At 41.7% G+C, this 21,514-nt stretch overlaps 2 protein-coding genes and 2 non-coding genes across 11 annotated transcripts in view; 3 read left to right on the top strand and 1 right to left on the bottom strand.

Moving 5' to 3' along the window:
* Positions 1-1,036: 1,036 nt before the first annotated feature.
* eif4g1a (eukaryotic translation initiation factor 4 gamma, 1a) lies at positions 1,037-20,721 on the top strand. 8 transcript variants are annotated; one of them, XM_032530633.1, is made up of 34 exons: positions 1,037-1,477; positions 3,318-3,444; positions 3,535-3,621; positions 3,864-3,896; positions 5,000-5,020; positions 5,236-5,400; positions 6,427-6,526; positions 7,450-7,560; positions 8,791-8,984; positions 9,203-9,295; positions 10,170-10,245; positions 10,343-11,127; positions 11,199-11,301; positions 11,390-11,478; positions 11,706-11,886; positions 11,971-12,104; positions 12,328-12,447; positions 12,796-13,185; positions 13,386-13,532; positions 13,655-13,891; positions 14,447-14,551; positions 14,749-15,042; positions 15,352-15,469; positions 15,551-15,653; positions 15,868-16,199; positions 16,335-16,456; positions 16,560-16,732; positions 16,883-17,008; positions 17,420-17,501; positions 17,672-17,770; positions 18,139-18,282; positions 18,433-18,514; positions 18,787-18,927; positions 19,321-20,721. In XM_032530633.1, the coding sequence occupies exons 2-34, from the start codon at positions 3,370-3,372 to the stop codon at positions 19,500-19,502; spliced, it is 5,244 nt and encodes a 1,747-aa protein (XP_032386524.1). In that variant the 5' UTR covers positions 1,037-1,477; positions 3,318-3,369; the 3' UTR covers positions 19,503-20,721. The 8 variants fall into 8 exon arrangements, with proteins under 8 accessions (XP_032386524.1, XP_032386525.1, XP_032386527.1 ...); XM_032530634.1 differs by having other exon boundaries at positions 10,343-11,124; XM_032530636.1 differs by having other exon boundaries at positions 8,791-8,942.
* clcn2a (chloride channel, voltage-sensitive 2a) overlaps positions 11,644-21,514 on the bottom strand; it is a 57,738-nt gene continuing 47,867 nt past the window's right edge. The window contains exon 26 of the transcript XR_004334264.1: positions 11,644-11,659. The gene's annotated coding sequence lies outside the window, so the exon portion shown is untranslated. The remainder of the gene's footprint in view (positions 11,660-21,514) is intronic.
* LOC116699852 (small nucleolar RNA SNORD66) lies at positions 13,208-13,267 on the top strand. Its single transcript, XR_004334529.1, has one exon. It is a non-coding gene; the product is annotated as a small nucleolar RNA SNORD66 (small nucleolar RNA).
* Positions 14,270-14,346, top strand: LOC116699851 (small nucleolar RNA SNORD66). The gene has a single exon (XR_004334528.1). It is a non-coding gene; the product is annotated as a small nucleolar RNA SNORD66 (small nucleolar RNA).

A 21,514-nucleotide genomic window follows, 5' to 3' on the forward strand; every position in this document is an offset into this window, starting at 1 on the left:
GCATGGATTTGATTAACATAACTGGTATGAGAGGTAATTGAACGTGATGAGATATGCACTACAAAATATATCACTACTAAATAATCACCAAAACAATGACTGGTTATTGTCATAATTTTACCTACAAGGGAAGTTATTTTTCCATTTCAGCAGCAATGTCCGTCAGTCTGCACCTTCAGCTGCATTTCCACGGACGTCAGAAAGGAATTGTTAAATACATGTATAAATCATATTGGGGGGGGGTCATTCGTGTCAAAACTTGTAGCCAAACAAGTCTGCTTTGAGGCCCCAGGGTAAAAATTAACTTAAGGCCCAAATTGAACAATCTGTTTTTGGCAATGAAAGCTATTTCAATTTAGAAAATAAATTCTAATTTATGTAGAAATGTGCCCCTCCACAAAATATGCAGATAATAATGCAGGGCACACCATAGTGCCTTAATCATTTCAGCTGATGTTATGTATTAGGTATATTAGTTTTAGTAGTACATGGTAGTAGTAATAGTAGTAGTAGTAGTAGTAGCAGTAGTAGTATTAATAGTATATATAAAATGTATCATTAACTTTTGATAATCAATTAATCTCATCATCTAAGTCATTTTTTAAGTAAAACTCGGGAGCGGGATTGTTCCAGCTTCTCATATGTGGGGATTTGTGGTTTTTCTAGAAATATCAGATTAGATTCAATTTTATTGTCATTACACAGGTACAGGTAGCCTACAAGGCAACGAAATGCAGTGAAGTGCAAATATGTGAAGATTAACTTATTATCTGTCACTTATGTTATACCGTGAGTTTTGAGTGAGTTTTTTTTACATGCATATTAATATTTAGCACACCCTGCACAAAACCGTACAGCCTTAAAACAGTTGCCTTTTACATACTTTACATACTTAAATTCCTGACATGTGTATACTGTGTTTGTTTCAGCTAATATGTGAGGCGAAGGTTGATAAATTGAGCCGAGCTCCTGTATCACATGACCAAGGAAACGGCATCAAAATTTAATTTACCCGGAAGTTACCCATGCGACTTGGAGGCGCACGCCGCGCACCGGCTCCATAGACCAAGAAACATCGCATTATGGCCTCGCACTGAGCCTACTGATGCGACAGTTGTGTACATACCTAACCGGCAATCCGTCACCATCGACGCCTTGATCATGGACCTCCGGTCCAGAGGCTTTTTTCGGGGCCATCGGAGTTGTCAATAGTACTCCCTAAGTACTATATTATTTGATTTTGAGCACTGTCACTTTTGCACGCCCGGGGATTTAAACCGAAGTGACAGTAGTAGTATTCACCCCCATCTGCCGGTCAGCTAGCTAGCTCGCTAAGTCAAAAGCCAAGAAGGGCATCACTTTTCTTTTGGAGTAAAGGACAAGGAAACTGCAACACCACTACTTGTATTAACAGAAGACTGATCAGAGGCCGATTCCCCGAGTTACCATCTTACAACATATTCACTATTGATTCCTGGTAAGAATAAAACCAATTGACGGTGCTATTGCTAGCTTGGAGTACACCCAAGCTTGGCTTCATTTTTGTCAAAGGCACACAGGCTAGCTAGCTTATGTTAGCTGGTTGAGGCCCTGCCGGCTGTCATCCTCACACTAGGATAGCTTTCCCAGAATTCTAAAACGGATGAAGCCAAATTAGTTTGAATGTTTTAAAGGTGGTTTCAAGGTAGGTACCTAATCTCGAGGCATTATTTCGAGCTGCGTAGTTAACTGTAGTGACAGCCAGGGTCCCTTGCTCTCGTGGCTAAGCTTCATTTGGTGTTAACGTTAGCGTTATCATTGAGGCTTCGTAAGGTTAGCCCTAACGCTACTGGGTCATGGTTTAAAAACGACGTTTTGCTGTGTTTTAGAGTTAGCTTCTCTTTTATAACGATTTGTTTGAAACTCTGATGTTGTTTGTCTTGTTGGCACAATGTTGGCTCAAGTTTAATGTCAGGTTGATGGTCTCGTTTGCTCGCTGGGCCTGTAATTAAATACATTTCGTAGGGCAGGGCTAAACCGATAACCAGCGTTAGCTGAACTGTAACCTAATCGGTGTCAAGTGTTGCAACATTATTACGAGGACCGGCTTATTTGCTGTTCTCAAGTTTTGTTTTGTCATATTTTCCATAATCACAGTAGAACTATCACATTGAGCTCTGTGTACTTTAAGGTTAAGTGTGGACTCTACGTTTAGCCACGTAGCGTAACTAGGCAAAAACCTCTGATAGTGGGACACGTAACGTTAGCTGGCTGATTGCTAACGATTTAACCTGCTTCGGCCGGGAATGCTGCCATGTTAGCGGGCCAGTAAAATGTCCTTTCACACTATAACATAGCGAAGACACATTGGGAATCGTTCCCTAGACTACCTGTCACATTTACTGACTGTCCGTAAGATTGATAGCCATCTCTGCTAATAGAACCATATGGTAGCTCTGTACATTGATGCCCTAGAAGAAGCATGGCACTAGCTAGCAGCTAACGGTAGTTCCTGTGTCAGCAGGTGGATGACACGTCTGCTAGTAGTATTCCTCAGATTTCATTAATCCAGCTTGACTAAGATATTCCAGCACCTATACAATCATTTATCTTCGTGAGAAAACTGCAGTCAGTTTTGAAACGGATATTAACGTTATTTGAGTGGACTATTTGCACATGTAGTTAGCACAACCAAGGGGCAGTGAAGCTACAGTTAACACCGTAAACGAACTTTGACCTGAGGTATCCATTTTCTTAAATTCACTCAAAACGGAACAGTGCAACTGATTTGGTGGCATGTAGATCTCCAAGCCAATAGAAGTGATCCCAATTGTATGATGTAACTATTTGTGGTTTAACTCAGTCATGGTCAGTTTTTTAAATTTATTATTTTTACAGTAAGGTCCCCTTTTTGGAATTGATTAAATAGCACCATGACCCCTTTCCTATTCAAATAACAGTTTTGGGTGGAGGTTAAACAAGTCTATTGTAATCTGATTTGTGCAAGGAATCCACAGATGATTATAACACTAATTGTCCCTAAGACTGCTTGTATGAGCCATGAGACAATATGCAAGTGAAGAACATTGTGGGAGGTGGTGATGTTATCATAGGCAAAACCACAGACCACACCCTCACTGCTTGGCTTGATGATGCCACACTAAAGGTTCATGTCTTCTCTTCATACAGTGTTAAGTGATATCTTACCTGTATGACGGCAACTATAAAGATCAACTTTGAGCTGAAACCAATTTCCTCTCAATACCGTTGTTTACCACTTGGTTAATTCTTAATTGTTCATCTTGTTTTGTATTCCTTGCTCCTCCTCTTTTCCACAGAAAGGCTGGCAACACACAGCCACCCTAATGCAGAACCATAAAAGAACGTGAAATGAACAAACCACCACAGCCTATAACGGGGCCCACTTCTGTCCCAAACCCTGCCCCATCCCCTGGATTGACACAGGTGAGAGAAACAGACCTTGTAGAATTGAAGTTGTTTTGGTAGATTAAAATGTGGTAACATCTATTCCCCCCACCACATCCTCCTATCAAGGCCGCATACGGTCCTGGACAGCCACCTTCTCTTGTTTTTGCCACCCCTCCACCTCCACAAATGAACTCTGCACCTCAGCCAAGACAGGTATTTTTCACAGCATGTTTATATATAATTTTTAAGGTTTTTACATTCCGTGTCTAAGTATGTGATATTTTGCCTTGTATGGGAACCCTCCCTTTCCTACTCTTTCACAAAGACTTCTGACACGGCTTTTCCTGCTATAAGGCTTTGGCTAAATCTGTGTGTGTGTGTGTTTTGGCCTATTTGCCATGTTTCTCCTTAAATGTCAATCTTGACTTCTTTCCTCTCTTCTGCTGTCCTCCCAGTTTGCTGCAGGCCCCCGTACTTTACACCAACAGGTACTAACACTAATCACTTTTCCTTACATCCCCACTGTCTCTTTAGTGTAATACATGCTTTCAGTTTCACTTGTTGGAGAATTAAATGAAAATGGCGTAGTGTTTATTAGATGAGTTAATTGAGGTCCAGTTAAATTAAGGGTTATCTCTCATTCTAGAAATTCATAATTCTCTGTAGGAAGTTAAAGACTGACATAACACCTATCATGAACATGGTGCACTTTCTAATGGCAGCTAACTACAGTTAGCGGATACTTTAGTATCTGTCCAAAACTCTGTAAATAATAATGTCAAACTGACTTTATACTATTTATGAAATCTCTGACATGTCCAAATAGTACTTCTTTACTTAAGGTCAAGGAAAATATTCATTGGACAGTTAAAATGGTCTCATGACAGCCAATGTCAAAACCAACCACACATGGCAGTTTGTTGTAATGTTAACACATAAAACTAAATAGTTTCTTTAAGTGTGATAATTAGGCCTGCTATGACACATTTATTGCAGGTTATGTTGTCTAGGTTAATGTCAAGTTTATCATAACAGACATTGATGTCTTGGTTAATATCAAGTTGTCATACCTCAAACTGAACTTTGCATTAAATGTTTCATAATTTACCAAATGACAACAGTCTAAATGATTTGTTAAGACTCTTTACGTGCATAACAGGTGTCATGTCAGTCTTATGCACACCCTGTGAAATAGTATTTTTTTCACAATGTTTTAATATCAGAAGTCTCCCAAGCCTCATTCTTTATACATCGTGCACCTCCACAGAACAGTTAAATATTTAGAAAATTGATTTTAGTACCTGCAGCATTCTGACACTGTTTCATTGCTCGCATGCACCTGGAGCCCTAAAGGGATTCTTTAATCCACTCAAACCTGGGACTCGCAGGACTTCAGGGGATCTTACTTTTATGCAGACCTGTACAGAGTTGCATGTGGTTGTTGGAGCTTACTGTTCATGGCTGAGAGATATTTTGCTGCTGCCTCTCATACTCTTCCTTCTTGCACCTTGTAATCTCAACCTTCCACATTGTCTCTTGTCCTCATTTTCACCTTAATCTTACTCTCTGCTCATGTGTTGTGCGGCTGAAGGGTGGATACAGAGCATTACAGGTAACCGCTTTTCTCTTCGTCCCTCTCCCCCTCCTAACTTTGGTTAACGTGTGTGTGTGTGTGCGTGTGTGCGTGTGTGCGCGTGCGTGTGTGTGTGCGTGTGTGTGTGTCCGCCCGTCCGTCCGTCGTAAAGACACTAAATGCACACAAAGAACAAAAAGTTTGCTGGTGGATATACTCTTCATCCCTCTTTATCTCCCTTATCTGTTCTCTAGAGTTACTATCAAAACCGACCAGCCATGGCCACCAGTGCTCCGAGGGTACAGACAAGTAGTGGCCCACGACCTGTCGGACCCACTCAAGTCTACCCGCACAGCTCACAGATGATGATGATGTCCTTTCCTGGCTCCCCTCAGGGTTACTTTATCCCACCTGGACAGGTTGGTTCAAATTAGCAATCATCTGTTTTGTTAAAATGATGATGAAAAAAATGACACATTACCGGTCGACCTAACAACTCTAGATTTTCTCTTTGAATAGGAGAGTATCTGGTCCTACAGAGTGAGAAAAAACTACTGAACAAAACGATTGTTTAGGAGCCCCAGTTTAACCTACAGGAGTTTCTGACAGCTCATTTTGCTTGTTTTGCCACTGAGAAATACAGTTTTTGGCAAGTGAAAATCAGTTGACAGCATTTTCTAATGAAACGGATTGAGGTCCAAATCATTTGTGAAGTAGCCTAGAATTACCAGTGTCACAAAATGTTATGCTAACTGACAGAGAAAATCATTCCATCTGCTTCCAATAGCCTGAACGGAGAGTTGGATATGCTACACAAATGTGCAAGTTTTTATCTACCAAAAACAGGTAATAAGGCCAATTTATGCTTCTGCGTTAAATCAACCTCGTGGGTATGTGGAGAGACCGACCCTATGCCGTAGCCTGGTGTGTACTTTGCAACAAAAGGAACTATGCGTAGCTCGGGCGTGGCTTGGTAGCGTTGTATTTCCCCCAACTAATTTCCGTGTTCTCGCGCTTCATAAACAACGTGAAATCAAGGATAGGGTTAACTTTTCCTGCTACCATTTTCCGACAGTGGTCAGAAAGAACAGGGGAGACCCTTTTTTTCTTTCACTATGACCCTAGAGTCAGCAGTCGCTCCAAAGCAAATCCCTGTCACTTTCTCATTTGCTATACCGCACACGCCCCACACATGCACACATGCCATTCATGCTATTCTCTTAAAGAGATCGACCCCTACACACACACCAACGCACAAGTTTAAACTTCAGGCCACTTACGTAGACTATGGCAAAACCTCTGTGTGGAGTCTCCGCAGAACCATAAATCAGGGTTCCAAAAGGGTCTCATCTTTTACTGTTGAGGTGGCAGGGATTGATCTGATGCTCTCCCAACTTAATTGTTCCATCTATTGTTGTCTCTGACCCTATATTTTGTCTCTGCAGTATCGGGCCCCATATATGGCTCCTACTCAGCAGTATCCTGTGACCAGCGGTACAGCAGGCTTCTATCCGGGAACTAGCCCTGCTGAATACCCTGCTTATGGTAAGGGTTTTTGACCAAGACAAACAACAACCAAGCACAACTACATACACGTAGGATTATCCGTTAAAGGGAATGACTTCTTACCAACAGAACACCTCACTTAACACATTTAAAGTATAAGCATGTAGTTTTAGTGTTTGCCCATAAGGTATTGCTGGGTTTCTTGTGGTTTTGCTTGGCTGGTTTGGGTGTTTAATGTCTTTCTGTGTCAAAACACTGTTGTACTTGGTGAACGGCCAGTTGCATGTGGTCTGGCTTGATTCTGCTTTGGCCTGTGTTCTTTCTATCTGCAGTCTCACCGGACACTGCCTTACAGGTTCCATGAAATGGCTTTGAGACAATTTTGTTCTTTTGCTGGATTCATGTCCATACAAACATATTGTTTTGGTGGGATTTAATGTTAAGATGGATCTAATTTGAATAATAATAAGTTCAAAAGTATCCAGGACAAAGACTTTAAAATGCCAAGGCATTTGAGTGTTGCCGCAACCGCTGCACTTGGAAAAACAATTTTTCAAAAATTAAACCAACCCAAACACACTTCTTGTGTTCCTGTTGCAAATACTCATTTTCTGAACGACACATTTTTTCTTAAATGTCTGGCATTGTGTGGGTAAACCATAACCTCAGATTATATTTACTCAAAATTAAACGGTGAACAGAAGTTAAAGTAAGAAATTTATGATTTTCATTTAAAGATATGAAGAAAAGAAAAAAACAGTGGACATAAGAATAAGATGAAGCCAGGAACACAAGGCAATATATACATTAAAGCCGTTCATTTCATGGGACCTTTTTAACACCCTGCTTCCTCTGGATCCTCTCATTAACTCATTCTGCATCTGTCTCTTCCTGCCCTCTCTCCTTTTTTCCTCCCTCTCCCGTCCCTCACTCCCTTCCTCTCGTTTGCTGCGTTGGTTCAGAGCCCTCTCTTGCTGCGAGGGAGAGGCGGGGTGGTGGGGGGAGAGGGGGCGGGCGAGAGAACGGCCGTCTCTCTCTCCACGGTGCTCCTCTCACCTCCCAGCGCTACCCTGGTGAGTAGTGTGTGTGCTTGTGTGTTGGTCAGCAGGCTTTAGTGGCAAAAATCTCTGTGGCACTTCCTGTTGCTGATAGCATTGGAAAAGTTTTTTTTTTGCTAACACCCACGTTTACTTTTATATGCTAATGGGGTACAAAGTCGCATACATAAAAAAATAATCATTCCACTATAAGTATTTTTCTAAACAAAAAGTGAAGCCTTAGCAAAATAAATGATTGCATTTTTAATGATGATACCACAAGAAAGTACACCTTCATTTATGCACACAGTCTGTGCAGTATAGGTTAAATCAGGTTGTAGATAGAGGTAAACAATATAGTTGCCAATAATTTAAAGGTTATAATCTAAACAATTCTGAACTGTTTAGCAAAACCACACATACGGGGTTGGCTGGGCTGTTACCAGTTGCTCTAACAATATCCTTACACTTTGGGGAAGGTGCAAAAAAGCACTCGCCCTTGAAATCAAGCTCACCCTGATTTACTGCTGAGGACGAGCAGGCCGCCAACACAGGGCTGATAGTGAGCTGAAAAGTCTGCCTGCAGTGTGCCGCTCGGCTGCCAGGCTGCAAATTTCTTGCTAGCTGGGCCAAAACTCCACTTTTAACAAAGTCACATGATTCAAATTTTATTAAATGATGTGTATTTCATGTGATGACAAGGAAAGAAAGAAATCCTGGATTGCAAGTGGCTTGATTTATAATTGTAAGCTTGCAAGTAATGTTGTCTGGGCTCATTTACTGCACAGGACTTTTAAAATGCTATTCTGTTCGACCTTCACAGCCTGAATGTGAAGGGTATTCTTTCAAAAGCGTGTGTGCGTAACCAGTGGTGGGAATCTTCACTGGTCTCACGTTTGATTATGATTGTCTTGTCAACATTTCAAATCGATGCATCACAATGCTTCACCTCCTCAAAATTATTATATATATTGCTATACATGGTCTTCATCAACAAATTCAAGCAGTCGTAATTCATATATATAATAAATATAAAAAAAGACACTTCCTGAATGTAGCGGCGTCTGAACACAACAGTCAAAGACAAAGGTCTTTATATGAACAGGGTCCACACCTACAAACAGCCTTGCAGGGTTTTCATGTTTGGTCATAGCTACAAGATAAAAAAATCTTGTGACTCCCGGATGGACTTTTTACTTTAGTGTGAAGCTTCGTCGTTCGTCTGTTTTCTTTTCATTAATGTTTTGTTTCATTTTACTGTTTCAGCAGGAGCATACTATCCAGCTCAGCCGCAGTACTCTCAGTCTGTCCAGCCGGCACCGGTCATGATCAACCCCGCCCAGCAACAGCAACAAGCCCCGCCTCCTCAGCAACCACCCGCACAGTCACAAGGGCCACCAAAGAGGGAACGCAAACCGGTAGTGTGTCACAACAAAAGGGCAGCACACCTCTTCTCTGAGGTCAAAAAAAAATAAAAAATTGAATGGACAGAAAGTGTATTGTCTGTTCAATGTGGAACTTTCCCTTTTACCTAAAAATAACAATAGCATTTGTCATGATGGGTGACAGCTGTAGATCAGTAGTGACAGCATCATAACATACTGTCTTTATTTTTATGTTCTAAAGCGAATACATGTTTCGAGGAAACCTAACCAATATTGACCCTGTCTGCTTATAGATAAGGATACGAGACCCCAACCAGGGCGGGCGTGATATCACAGAGGAGATCATGTCAGGTGGACGGTCCACCACCACACCGACTCCTCCACAGGTAAGAAGCATTTTTGGAAGACCAGTTTTTATTGACTCATTTAAACTCTGATCTGAGGCAAGCATGGTTGTGTTTATGGTTAAAGACAGAATTCTTTGAAGTCCTGAAGCTGTGGTTAGGATTTAGTTTTTATTTATTTTAAGAAATCTAAATTGTTTTCAGCTATTCTGTGCTGGTTTAATGTGTGTGTGGAAAATAAAGTGAAGGTAGACCGTTGTATCTGTAAAACAATATTGAATTTTGTTTTCCAAAAATGTATTATTTACAGTTTGATGTCTTATGATTTAATTACACATAAAAACCTAACTGATTTAAAAAAGAAAAGAAAAAAACTACAGCTCTAGCAGATCATTACAGTACCTGAACATTTTGAGCTAAATACATGTTCTTTACAAACCAGCTTTACTTACTTCATTTTCATAGGGAATTGCATGTTTACACATCTCTGTGCTAACATTTTGTTATCAGCACAGTACAAATCTTGCAGTTTCACAGAACAAACAATACAAAGCCAAAGCAAATGCACAACACTGATGTTTTGAGCTGTGGTTATATTATCGGGCTAGTTTTTTTATTTATATATTATATATATATATATATATATTTTTCAACTTAAGAAGTACATTGAGTTGGCGGCTGGTTTGGTCTAAACATTTGAAACACTTTTACTACACTATAAAATGCAATACAATACACAGGACACACTACAGTCTTAAAAAAGACCATAGAGCTTAATCAACACATCTTTGATGCGGTCTTAACTATAAATGAAAATTATTTCATAAAGATGGCATCATAAAATGGTTGTACATTTGTGTATTTCCATTGCAGTCATCATAGTTTAAAAACACTAAATACGTTTTTGTGACTGTAGGCCTCCACAGCAGATGGAAGTCCTGCACAGACCAATGGTGAAGTTACACAGCCTACCACTACAGTTACGAGAAGAGGTGAGTACATTTTCTCATTTTTGGTTTACATAAAACATGCAACACTGCTGTATTTGAGATTTCCCTTATTGTGATTATTTCATGTTTCACTGCCCAGATGAAAACACTGAGCCACCTACTAGCGCTGAAAGCCCACCACCTCTTGCCACCGCAAATACAGAGCCTGTGGTCGAGGTGAAACAGGAACTGGAAAACCAGATGATACCGCCTGCCGAGTTAGCCGTACAATCTGTAGCCCCTACAGCCGTTGCAGAGGTGCCATGCCCATTGATAAAGGACCTGCAGTCTCCCTGTTCCCTCCCTGCAGCATCTACTACTACAGCTCCTCCTGAGGCGGAAAATAAAGTTGATACTAATGTTGGTGACACCGTAGACGCTCCTGTCGGCCCTTCTGCATCGTTAGCGGCACAAGAGGCACCTGTCAAAATGGAAGAACCACAGGCTGTCCCACCACCAGCTGAGAAGGTACCAGAAAAGGAAGAAATGAAAGCAGAGGAATTGCAGACATTGGAAAATAAAGAGCAGGTGGCCAGTGCTAAGTTTGAGCCTGCAGTTGAGGTTCCTGCAACATTTACTCCTGTTGACGTGGCAAAAGAAGAAACGGCTACAAAAACAGAAACAAAAGTCTCTACGCCTCCATCCTCTGCAGAGGAACCTTCTGCTCCACAAACCCAGAACGCCACGCAGAGCCCCGCCCCTAAACCCGAACCCACACCGGCTGAAGAAGCAGAGCCTCTTCTCTCCAACGGCCTTCCTCAGGACACTGAGGAACTGTCTGAGGATATGGCATTTTCAGACACTACACACGTTGACAAGCCGGATGCTTCTCAATCTCAGGAATCCACACCTGTGGCTAAAACGGTAATGCCTGCCCAGGAGGAGAGGAGGAGGAGGAGGAGGGGGAGAAGGAGGAGGAGGAGGAGGAGGAGGAGGAGGAGGAGGAACAGGCGGCAGAGGAGGAGGAGGAGGAGGAGAAAGGGGAAGAAAGAAAGGAGAAAATTGAGGATGCTCCTCCTGCCTCTGTTAGCTGCCCTACAGAGGAATCTACTATGCAAGGTAGGGTGGAGTTAAATCTGGCTCTTAGTTAAGATTGCCGCATGTGTTGTGCTCAGTTTTAATGTCAACACTTGTCATTTTCTTGAAGCTGCAACGTCTGTGCCAAAGAAGAGGAAGAACATGAAGGAGTTAAACAAGAAAGAGGCAATTGGAGACCTCCTGGATGCCTTCACAGAGGTTAGTATCAGGCCAGATGAAAACAAAGATCGAAATTAACGCAAGGTCATCATTGTGTTTTACGTGTCTCAACAGTTTCAGCTATATCAATAATATTTTTGAGGATGTTTAGTTTTAAAACACTGCATTCTTTAACTAACTGAGTTATCTTAATACTTTTCAATCTTGTGTGTGTGTGTGTCTTTCTGTGTGTGTGTCTGTCTGTGTGTGTCTGTCTGTGTCCACAGGAGCAAGAAGCCAAGCCTGCTCCTGAACCCTCGTCCACTCAGGCCGACCCTGTCCCTGTTGCTCCACCTGAACCTCCTGCTGAGGTTGTAGATGAGACCTGGGAGGAGAAAGAAGACAAGCAAAATGCAGAACCTACTGTTACATCTGAGCCAACTGAGCAGAAATACCAGTACAAAGAAGGTAGATTCTACAAGATTCTCTACAAATGGCAACGTATTTTGTGATATAAAAAATATGAAATAACATTTCTTGTACATCTTTTAGAAAAATGGAAGCCGATAGACCCAGAAGACAAGAAGCGGTACGACAGGGAGTTCCTCCTGGGTTTCCAGTTTATCAGCGCCAGTATGCACAAACCCGATGGCCTGCCTACCATCAGTGATGTGGTCCTGGACAAGGTAGGGGATGTTTTACATAATTCTGTTGTGGAATGTATTTCATGTGAAACATAAATTTTAAGTATTTCTTTATTATTTTACTTAACGTATGACCTCATTAGCATAACTATTTTTTGAATATATCATGGCGATTATTATTATAGAGAATTGGGAAACTTGACGTCCATCTTGTCAGTGTTTTGTATGGACTCCAAGGTTGTTTTTCCTTTTACTCGTGCTTCAGGCAAACAAGACTCCAATGCGTCCTGTTGACCCAGCTCGAATGATGAATGTGGGTCCTGATTTTACTCCCTCGTATTTGGGTAACCTTGGGAGCAGATCGGTGGGAGGACCACGAGGCCCGGTGAGTGAATGTTATGTAGTGACTGAAGATAACCTGGGAAACTAAAGTATATGGACAAACAAAGGAATTCATTAAAGTATAAAATACACACATGGACGTTGGCGTAATGGCCCACTGCCCCTTTATACTCCAGCCCTGATTACCTATTGAAAAAAGCTATACTCAATCCCTTACTGCAGCTGCGAGGCAGGCAGGTACCTGTAGAGACACGAGACAGCAGACACAAACACCACAGCACGCAACAGTTACTTTGTCTCTTCTTTCTTTGGTGATTTTATTCATAATTCTATGTTTTTATTTTCTGATCATGGTTTCTTTTCTAAAATGCATCCTTTCCCCTCCTTTTAGCCACCTGGGCCACGTCGCTCCCAGCAAGGTCAGAGGAAAGAGCCCAGGAAAATTATCAGCAGCATGTCCCTCGGCGACGACGTGCAGCTCAACAAGGCTGAGAAAGCCTGGAAGCCCACGGTAAAGAAGTCGAGTCGAAACCGTGCCCCGGAGGAAGTTGAAGATGACGATCCAGAACAGGCCAAGACTCGAGAGCTGTTCAAGCGTCTGCGCAGTATCCTCAACAAGCTGACCCCTCAGAAGTTTCAGGAGCTGATGAAACAAGTGACAGAGCTGACAATAGACACGGAGGAGAGGCTGAAAGGAACCATTGACCTCATCTTTGAGAAGGCCATCTCAGAGCCCAACTTCTCTGTGGCCTATGCCAACATGTGCCGCTGCCTTTTGGGGGTAACTTGTGGGATTTTATCAGCTCCAATGATGACTTCTGTTTTGTGCCATGTGTCTGGGCTACTGAATGTTCATAATGAAGCACACTTGAATTACTGTTCCTTTTGACCTATATAATCACATTTTAGGCCACATAATTATATTTGAGATGGTGTATATTCATTAAAAATGTTTAATTGTATTCTGTTTTCCTCCTCCAGTTGAAAGTCCCCATGCCCGACAAGCCAGGACTCTTTGTGAACTTCCGCAAACTGCTGCTCAACCGCTGCCAGAAAGAGTTTGAGAAGGACCAGGATGATGATGAAATCTTTGAGAAAAAGCAAAAAGAAATAGAAGCCGCCAAAGAAGTAAGAGATATGATCCTTTACCCGCACCGTCACAACCACCACAGGTGTTGTTGTTTACTTAGACTAAACTGATCATATTGCCCCAGCACTAAGCACAAACCCCTATTTATATCTGCCCTCAGGGAGAGGAGTGTGAGCGCTTGAAGGTGGAGCTTCAGGATTTCAAAGACCAGGCTCGCCGGCGTTCAATGGGTAACATAAAGTTCATTGGCGAGCTCTTCAAGCTGAAGATGCTGACAGAGGCCATCATGCACGACTGTGTAGTGAAACTACTGAAGAATCATGATGAAGAGTCTCTGGAGTGTCTCTGCAGGCTGTTCTCCACAATTGGCAAAGACCTGGACTTTGAGAAGGCCAAGGTGAATAAAGCATGAACACATTAGGGGCGACCCCGAATTGTTGACTCTTCGATGATTTGATCAAAGGACTGTTGAATGGTTGCAGCGGTGGACAATGTGGTCATGAAACAAAGGATCGTTCATACGGTCAATATGGGGGGTGTTGAATGTCAGATTTTACATAGAATTGCTTGCTTTCTCCAAATAAATCATGATATACTGTAAAGCTATTTTGGAATACGAACAGAACACTCAATATATATTTTTTATTTTTAACAACAAACAAAACATGATTGGAATATCAGTCAACTATAGGCAAGATTTAACCATTCGGCTTTGTAAATTCTTACTGGAGGACACACCTAGAAAACCCTAGAAAGTATTTACATACACAACTGTCTCTAGTGATGACTTTTATTTTTGTGCCACGTGTCTGGGCCACTGATTGTTAGTGATGGGATTGAGGAACTGAGGAGACAGTTCTCTACATATAAATCCATCTCAATTTATATTTATGAGGTTGACGTTTTGTAGCCATGACTCATAAAAGCTGCTCTTTTTTTCTGTCCCTGTTAGCCTCGTATGGATCAGTATTTCAACCAGATGGACAAGATAATCAAAGAGAGAAAGACCTCATCCAGAATCCGCTTCATGCTACAAGATGTCTTGGATCTCAGAAAGGTAAATATTACTTCAACCATAACTGGAGCCAAAAATAAGCATTTATGGTGGTGACTAATGCTAAGTGTTCCTGAAATTGTTTTAAACTGTGTGGGATGTATTCCACGGGGATTAGGAGTCACATGGGAACCATGAATGAAGACATTAATGGCAGGTGTTGGACTGTTTTATAACTATCTTTCATCTTTGGTCCACAGAGTGGATGGGTGCCTCGTAGAGGAGACCAGGGTCCTAAAACAATCGACCAGATCCACAAGGAGGCAGAGATGGAGGAGCACAGAGAACAGATCAAAGTTCAGCAGCAGCTCCTGTCCAAGAAAGAGGGAGGAGGAGACAGAGGAGGTGGCAGGATGGGCGGGAACATGGGGGGCCGTGGCTCTCACACACCAGGAGGTGGCCGGACTAGCCAGCCACAGGATGAGGGATGGAACACGGTGCCCATTTCCAAGAACAGACCCATCGACACCACTCGCCTTAGCAAGATCACAAAGGTAACGTCCAAGTCTAACACAGAAGTTGTCACGAAATTTACAGTCTAAAATTCACAGCTTAAGGTTTCATTCAGTTTAACTGAACGCATCAGTATAGTCAAATAAAGTGTCAATGTCCTGAGTCTTGAAGTGTGTTTTGGGTGCTTCGTAGGAAATGGCCCCAGTCTTGCACTTATTCTTATTGTGCTAAATCACAAGCCTTAAGAATTACGCGTTCTTATATTTTACTTGATGATTTGGGGCTTGCATAAATGTTTATGTAACTGGTTTGTAATTGTTTTGTAATTGAACTTTTGTGTTCATCGTCAGCCTGGTTCTCTGGACTTCAACAATCAACTGCTGGCTCCAGGGGGAAAAGGCATGTGGGGTAGCTGGGGCAAAGGCAGCAGTGGAGGAACTGGAGCAAAACCAGCAAGCGGAGAGCCAGGTATAACATTTTCTTCAAAAAGACGGTGGTTTTAAGATGTTTTAGTGGTTGGAGTGTTAATCTATCCTTTTCCACTTTAAGATTCTGGCCGTCCAGCTACCAGTACCCTCAACCGCTTCTCAGCCCTGCAACAGTCTGCTTCGTTGTTGTCTTCAACTGACTCTGATCGCAGAGCTCCTCAGAGGTATTTAGCAGCTGCAGATATTTTCTCACCAAGGGAAATGTCTTGTCCTCGCACCTTGCTCCTATTGTTTTCTTTACCTCCTTCACTGAATAAGTGGCCTATATGTTTTTTAGATGCATGCGACCTGATAGCAACCAGTTTAATATCTAATCAGATTGGATGGCACAACATTATGATAAATGTGGACCTTTTTGTTTCACTTCCAACCTTTTAGGTCAAGCTCAAGCCGCGAGCGTGGTGGCGACAGAGACAGGGGTGAACGCGATCGGTTTGACCGATTCGATCGCAGCGAGGGACGGGAGGGTCGTGACGACAGGAGCACCCGGAACCAAATCACCAAGAGAAGCTTCAGCAGAGAGTCTCAGGAGCGCGGCGGGAGGGCCGGAGACCTTCGGGCCTCGACTGAGCCGGTGCGCCGCGTGGCCAGCATGACCGACAATAGGGACAGAGGAAGCAGGGACCGAGGTAGTCGGGATAGAGGAAGCAGGGACCGAGGAAGCAGAGACAGAGGCAGCCAGGACAGGGCCCCAAGCAAAGATCTCCCAGGTACAAAGCCCAGTGAGCAAAAGTGAAGATTTAAAATGGGACATAATGGTAGAAAAATGTCCTGAAGGAAAAGGTGTGGACACACAGAGATTGGAATAAAATTAATTAATATTAATAACAATTTTTTCTCTGCAGTTAAGCGTGAGAGCGCCCCCACTCCTCCTCCCCCTCTCCCAAAACCTGCCTTGAGTGAAGAAGAGTTGGAAAAGAAGTCGAATGCCATCATAGAAGAATACCTCCACATTAATGACTTGAAGGTACAAACATGGCACCTGCATTTCCTTAAATGTGTGCATATTATCCGGCTTTACCAGCAAATGCTCGGAATATGACATCTTGTGTCTTCTGCTGCTGCTGTAGGAGGCGTTGCAGTGTGTGACGGAACTCAACAGTGCCTCGCTGCTCTATGTGTTTGTGCGGAACGGCGTGGAGTCGACGCTTGAGCGCAGCACCATTGCTAGAGCACACATGGGCCTGTTGCTGCAACAACTTGTAAAGGCAGATTTATTGCCCCCAGCGCAGTACTACAAAGGGTGAGCTTGAACAAGAAAAACGCCACACTGCGTTTCCGATCTGTAAATTGCATCCTTATTTTCTCTTGATGGACTGATTCATGCAAAATAACCTAACGCAGGTATGTGTGTAAAAGTGAGATTGAGTGCATTGTGCTTTTTGGACTGTAGGTTAGAAGAGACCCTGGAGGCTGCAGAAGACACGGCCATAGATATACCTCACATCTGGCTCTACCTGGCTGAACTCATTACCCCCATGCTCCATGAGGGAGGCATCCCTATGGGACAGCTCTTCAGGTGAGCTACACTGCTGGAAGTCAGCAAACATAATTAAATCAAATGATTCTTGAGCAAGCTTAGTTCCTGTGGATTGAGATTGGTCAGAAACTGCTACCTTTGACCCAGCAATATTTGTTAGGCAGTGCTCTGGCCCTAAACATGCATCACAACAGATATATACAGATTGTACACATGCAGTTCAAAAACATCAAATCTGGTTCAGTGGGATAACTGGGACACCTTTGTCAGCTTCTCACAAATATTTGACGTGTCTGTAGTCACTCTTTTGTCCATCGTTCCCTTTCTTTTCACAAAAATTCACTTTATTTATTTTTACCCTTAATTATAACTGATTTGACAAATGATGGTAATAAATAAAATGACTGAAAATTGAATGAGTAACTCAATGAATGTGTGTTGCATCCTCAGGGAGATTTCAAAGCCTCTTGTGCCTCTGGGGCAGGCTGGCGTGCTTCTAGTACAAATCCTCAAGTTGCTCTGCAAAGAAATGGTACGTCCTATATGAATCCCAAAATACCCATTGCTTATGTCTATATTGAGTGCAACCTTTTAACATTGTTTCATTACACCTTGTTGTACATTAAGAAAATCATAATACTTTGTGCCGTTAGACAGTTTAGACTCTCTGAATGTAATGGTTTTTTTTCTTCTCCCCATCAGACCCCTAAGAAGGTCGGGGCCATGTGGACTGAGGGTGGGCTCAATTGGAGTGATTTCTTACCCGAGGATGAAGATGTCAACAAGTTCGTCACCGATCAGGTCTGTAGGCCACAGTAGTACAAGACACATAAACACAATTTTTTTTTAAAATTAATTTTTCAATGTAGTTTGGTGGAGGCACAGTGAAATAACAGATTGTAAGCTCTCATATGGAAAAGATACACTCCATAATGAAAGGGCTTCGTACAATCTCATAGTAAAGCAGAAACCTAATGTGCCAATATGTCTTGATTGTGTATCATCTAGAAATAAATATATTTAATTGCAGCCAATTGACATAAATGACCTAATAGCAATACCTACATACCCCTAGTGTTGTTTTGGTTGTCCATTTTTAAGAAAAAATAAAGAATTTAAAAGTAAATTACTTCAGGTAATCTTCAATTTTCTTTCTTTATGTAATTTAGAAAGTGGAGTTCACCACAGGAGAGGAGATGGAGTCAAAGGACATGGATGAGAAGAAGGTCCTCTCTGGAGAGGAGCTCAGCAAACACCTGGACCGACTCCTCCAGGACAAGGCCAACAACCAGCGCATCAGAGACTGGGTCGAGGTGGGTGAAATATACTTCTGATGTAGCTCATATTGTACTTCAGACTTGAATATGCCTTGCCGGTTGTAAAACTTGTCATTTGCGTATGTATGAGTCAATTGTTTCTTCTGTTGAACATTTTTTTATGTTTTTTTGTTTTTTTTTCCCCAGGCTAACTTGGATGAGCAGCAAACTGCTTCCAACCAGTTTGTGCGAGCATTGATGACATCAGTGTGTCAGTCTGCAATCATATGTAAGTAAATTTAATGCAGCATGGAGATGGAAGGGCTGTCTGTTTTGGGCGAAAATTATCCTTTCTCTTTTTCTGTTTGTCTTTTCGTCTCACAGCAGTGGCATTAATTCGCCTTGTTGAAATGTTTCAGTATTACGGAGATATCAATGTTCTATGATAATTGATTGGTGAAACAATATGTGATTGATTTTGCAACCCTTTTTAGAGTACACATTTTCATGGCTTACAAAAAGTTTTATCTCAATGAATACGTTTGTTTCTTCTCGTTTCAGGTGACAACCCGTACAGGGTGGACGCACGGCAGATCGGTCAGAGGGCCAGTCTGCTGCAGAGATACCTGTCTGATGAGCAGAAGGAGCTGCAGGCCCTCTACGCCCTCCAGGCTCTGATGGTGCACATGGAGCAGCCAGCGAGTGAGTAATATTCTACCTGTAGAGGGCCAGCAGTAAGGTGTTGGAGCTAAATGTACAGAGGTGGACAAAAAAAAACCTTTTCATACAGTTGCCCTGTAACAAATGCTAAAGTTGGTGGAGCATATACCGTTTGGGTCATGGCTGTTATTATATCTTGTCACTATATGGCCATTATTGAGACCATAGCTTGGGACCGATTGATAGGCACAAAATGATGATTCAAATGTGAAATCTCACTTTACATAAACTACTAGTGTTTATGGTGGTCTGTGCTCATTCCTTTATTACGTTCTGATTAGTAGGTGGAAAAGTGACATCAGAGAGAGGGAAAGAAGTGTTTTTAAAATGTAGCAATTTTTTGACTTTATTGACCTCTGTATCATCTCTCTGCAGACCTGCTGCGCATGTTCTTCGACGCCTTGTACGACGAGGACGTTATTAAAGAGGATGCCTTCTATAAATGGGAGACCAGCAAAGACCCTGCAGAGCAAACAGGCAAAGGTGTGGCCTTGAAATCAGTCACCGCTTTCTTCACCTGGCTCCGCGAGGCCGAGGAGGAGTCTGACAAGGAATAAAAGACTGAACTGAAAGCTGCCGCCCCCCTCTGGCAGGGTGGGGGCTTTGCAGAGATTCATGGACAATGTTGCCAGAGAGGCAGACTCAAATCAATCCTCAATGAGGATAAATCTTTATTATTTTTTGTTCTTTTCTTTGAGGGATGGACTCAGAAAACAATAATTTCTCTCTACACTTCCTCTCTTGCTTCCTCATTATTTCCCCCACCTGCTTGTCACAGCAAGTGTCCTCATCAAATAAACTTGAAAACTGATTCAGCAGGATTGCTTGTTAACGAGGTGTGAAGTATCCCACATCACTACGAAACAATAACGCAAACCAACAGGCTGCTTTTTTTTTTTATGGTTCTAGATAATTCTAATGCCTAACATCCTATCAGATCTGCAAGATGAACCGCAGGGTGTGTGGTGTAGTGGGTTCCCTAAAACGTGGGTATCGTCATGCCATAATGTGTGTTCAATCCAAACTCGGCTCTTATGTCTTTGTCCCTTTCTGGCGTGTGCAGCATGACTGAAGTGTGTTTCTATTAATGATACAGTGGACGAAACTTCGATAGACAAATGTACATGAACTAATCTTAATTTGATGAATGGAGTTTTTAATGCAAAGGTTGTGTATTTTCTCTCCCTGTTTCCCATGATGAACTTAGAGGACAGAAACATGGACTGGTGTTGACCTTTGACTACTAGGGGGTGGTCTTAATGCTTCCTCTAAGCCATCCTCTCCCATCCCCAGTAGTAAACCACACTGACTCTTCATCTTTACCTCTTCTGTACCTAAACCTGAGCTGTCGTAGAGGACACTTAATGACCCAATCACAGTTAAAACTTGAAATCTACAGAAAATTGACTTGATGGAAATATATATACAGTCAAAACAACAACACAGAAATGATCTGAAAGCCTTTTCTACTGTAAGTGGAAACTTATTTCAGGAGCATTCTGTAAATATATAATTAAAAAACAAACAAAATGTTTTTCAGTTTATTTTTCAGAAACGAGAAATTGCTGATGTAATTGCAGTGTATCAGCAGAAACAGCAGTTGTCCAGATGCAGAGAGGTGCTTTAGATAATCCGTTGATTATTAGTTGTATTGGAATTTTGTAAATATTTTTTTTTTTGCTTTCTTTATTTAAGAAATTATTGCTTCTTTTGCATCGGAAACTAGACAGATGGGGTCACGATACATTGCAAATAAAGGACTTATTAAGTTGCTGAGCAGAGTTTTGCATAAGTCTGTCTGAAACATGTCCCTGGGGATGTTATGGCTCTGGTTGGTTGGATAGAGATGCTCCGAATAACTGATATTAAAGGGACTGGTTGTCGGCCATGATGTCACCAAACCACACTGATAACGGACCCATTTCATTTTTTTATGACCTTGTCTATTCAGTTTAACTGAGTCGCAGAGGGCCATCAACTCAACCCAGATCTCATGGTAAATTTACATTAAAATTAAAACTTCTACGTGAAGTGGAGATTTTTAATTGGAAACCAAAATATAACTATTCTTGGATGCATTCCATATAGATATCCCATAAACAATGTTCCTGGAAATCATCATAGAAGGTAGAACCAGAAAATGTTTAGCATTTTTTCTTGATAAATTACATTTAACATTAAAATAGTGTATTGATTAATCACCTCAGCATTTCATTAATAATGAACCTGGTGCTCTATGTAAGGAATACGTTAAATTAGTTTGTTATTTCAATGAAACATCTTAAAATTATATTCCAGTCTTATGGGTTTACACACTTTAGTTATATGTTTTATAAGACGGAATAGTAGGCAGAAAACTTTTTTTTAGAGTTCTGTTTGTCAGCGACAACTCCACCTGTGGGGCATCCATAGCGATACCTGTGCATAAACAGGTAAAATAATGAATGACAATATAGGCTAGTAAAACAGATGTAATCATATTAAATATGTTTACTTGAAGTTATCATTGTTGCATAAATACACACTTAAAGATGTCCTTTTATCTGCACATTCTAGTGTGTCATAAAGA

Source organism: Etheostoma spectabile, chromosome 12 (assembly GCF_008692095.1).
Source record: "Etheostoma spectabile isolate EspeVRDwgs_2016 chromosome 12, UIUC_Espe_1.0, whole genome shotgun sequence".
In the NCBI taxonomy this organism is placed as follows: domain Eukaryota; kingdom Metazoa; phylum Chordata; class Actinopteri; order Perciformes; family Percidae; genus Etheostoma; species Etheostoma spectabile.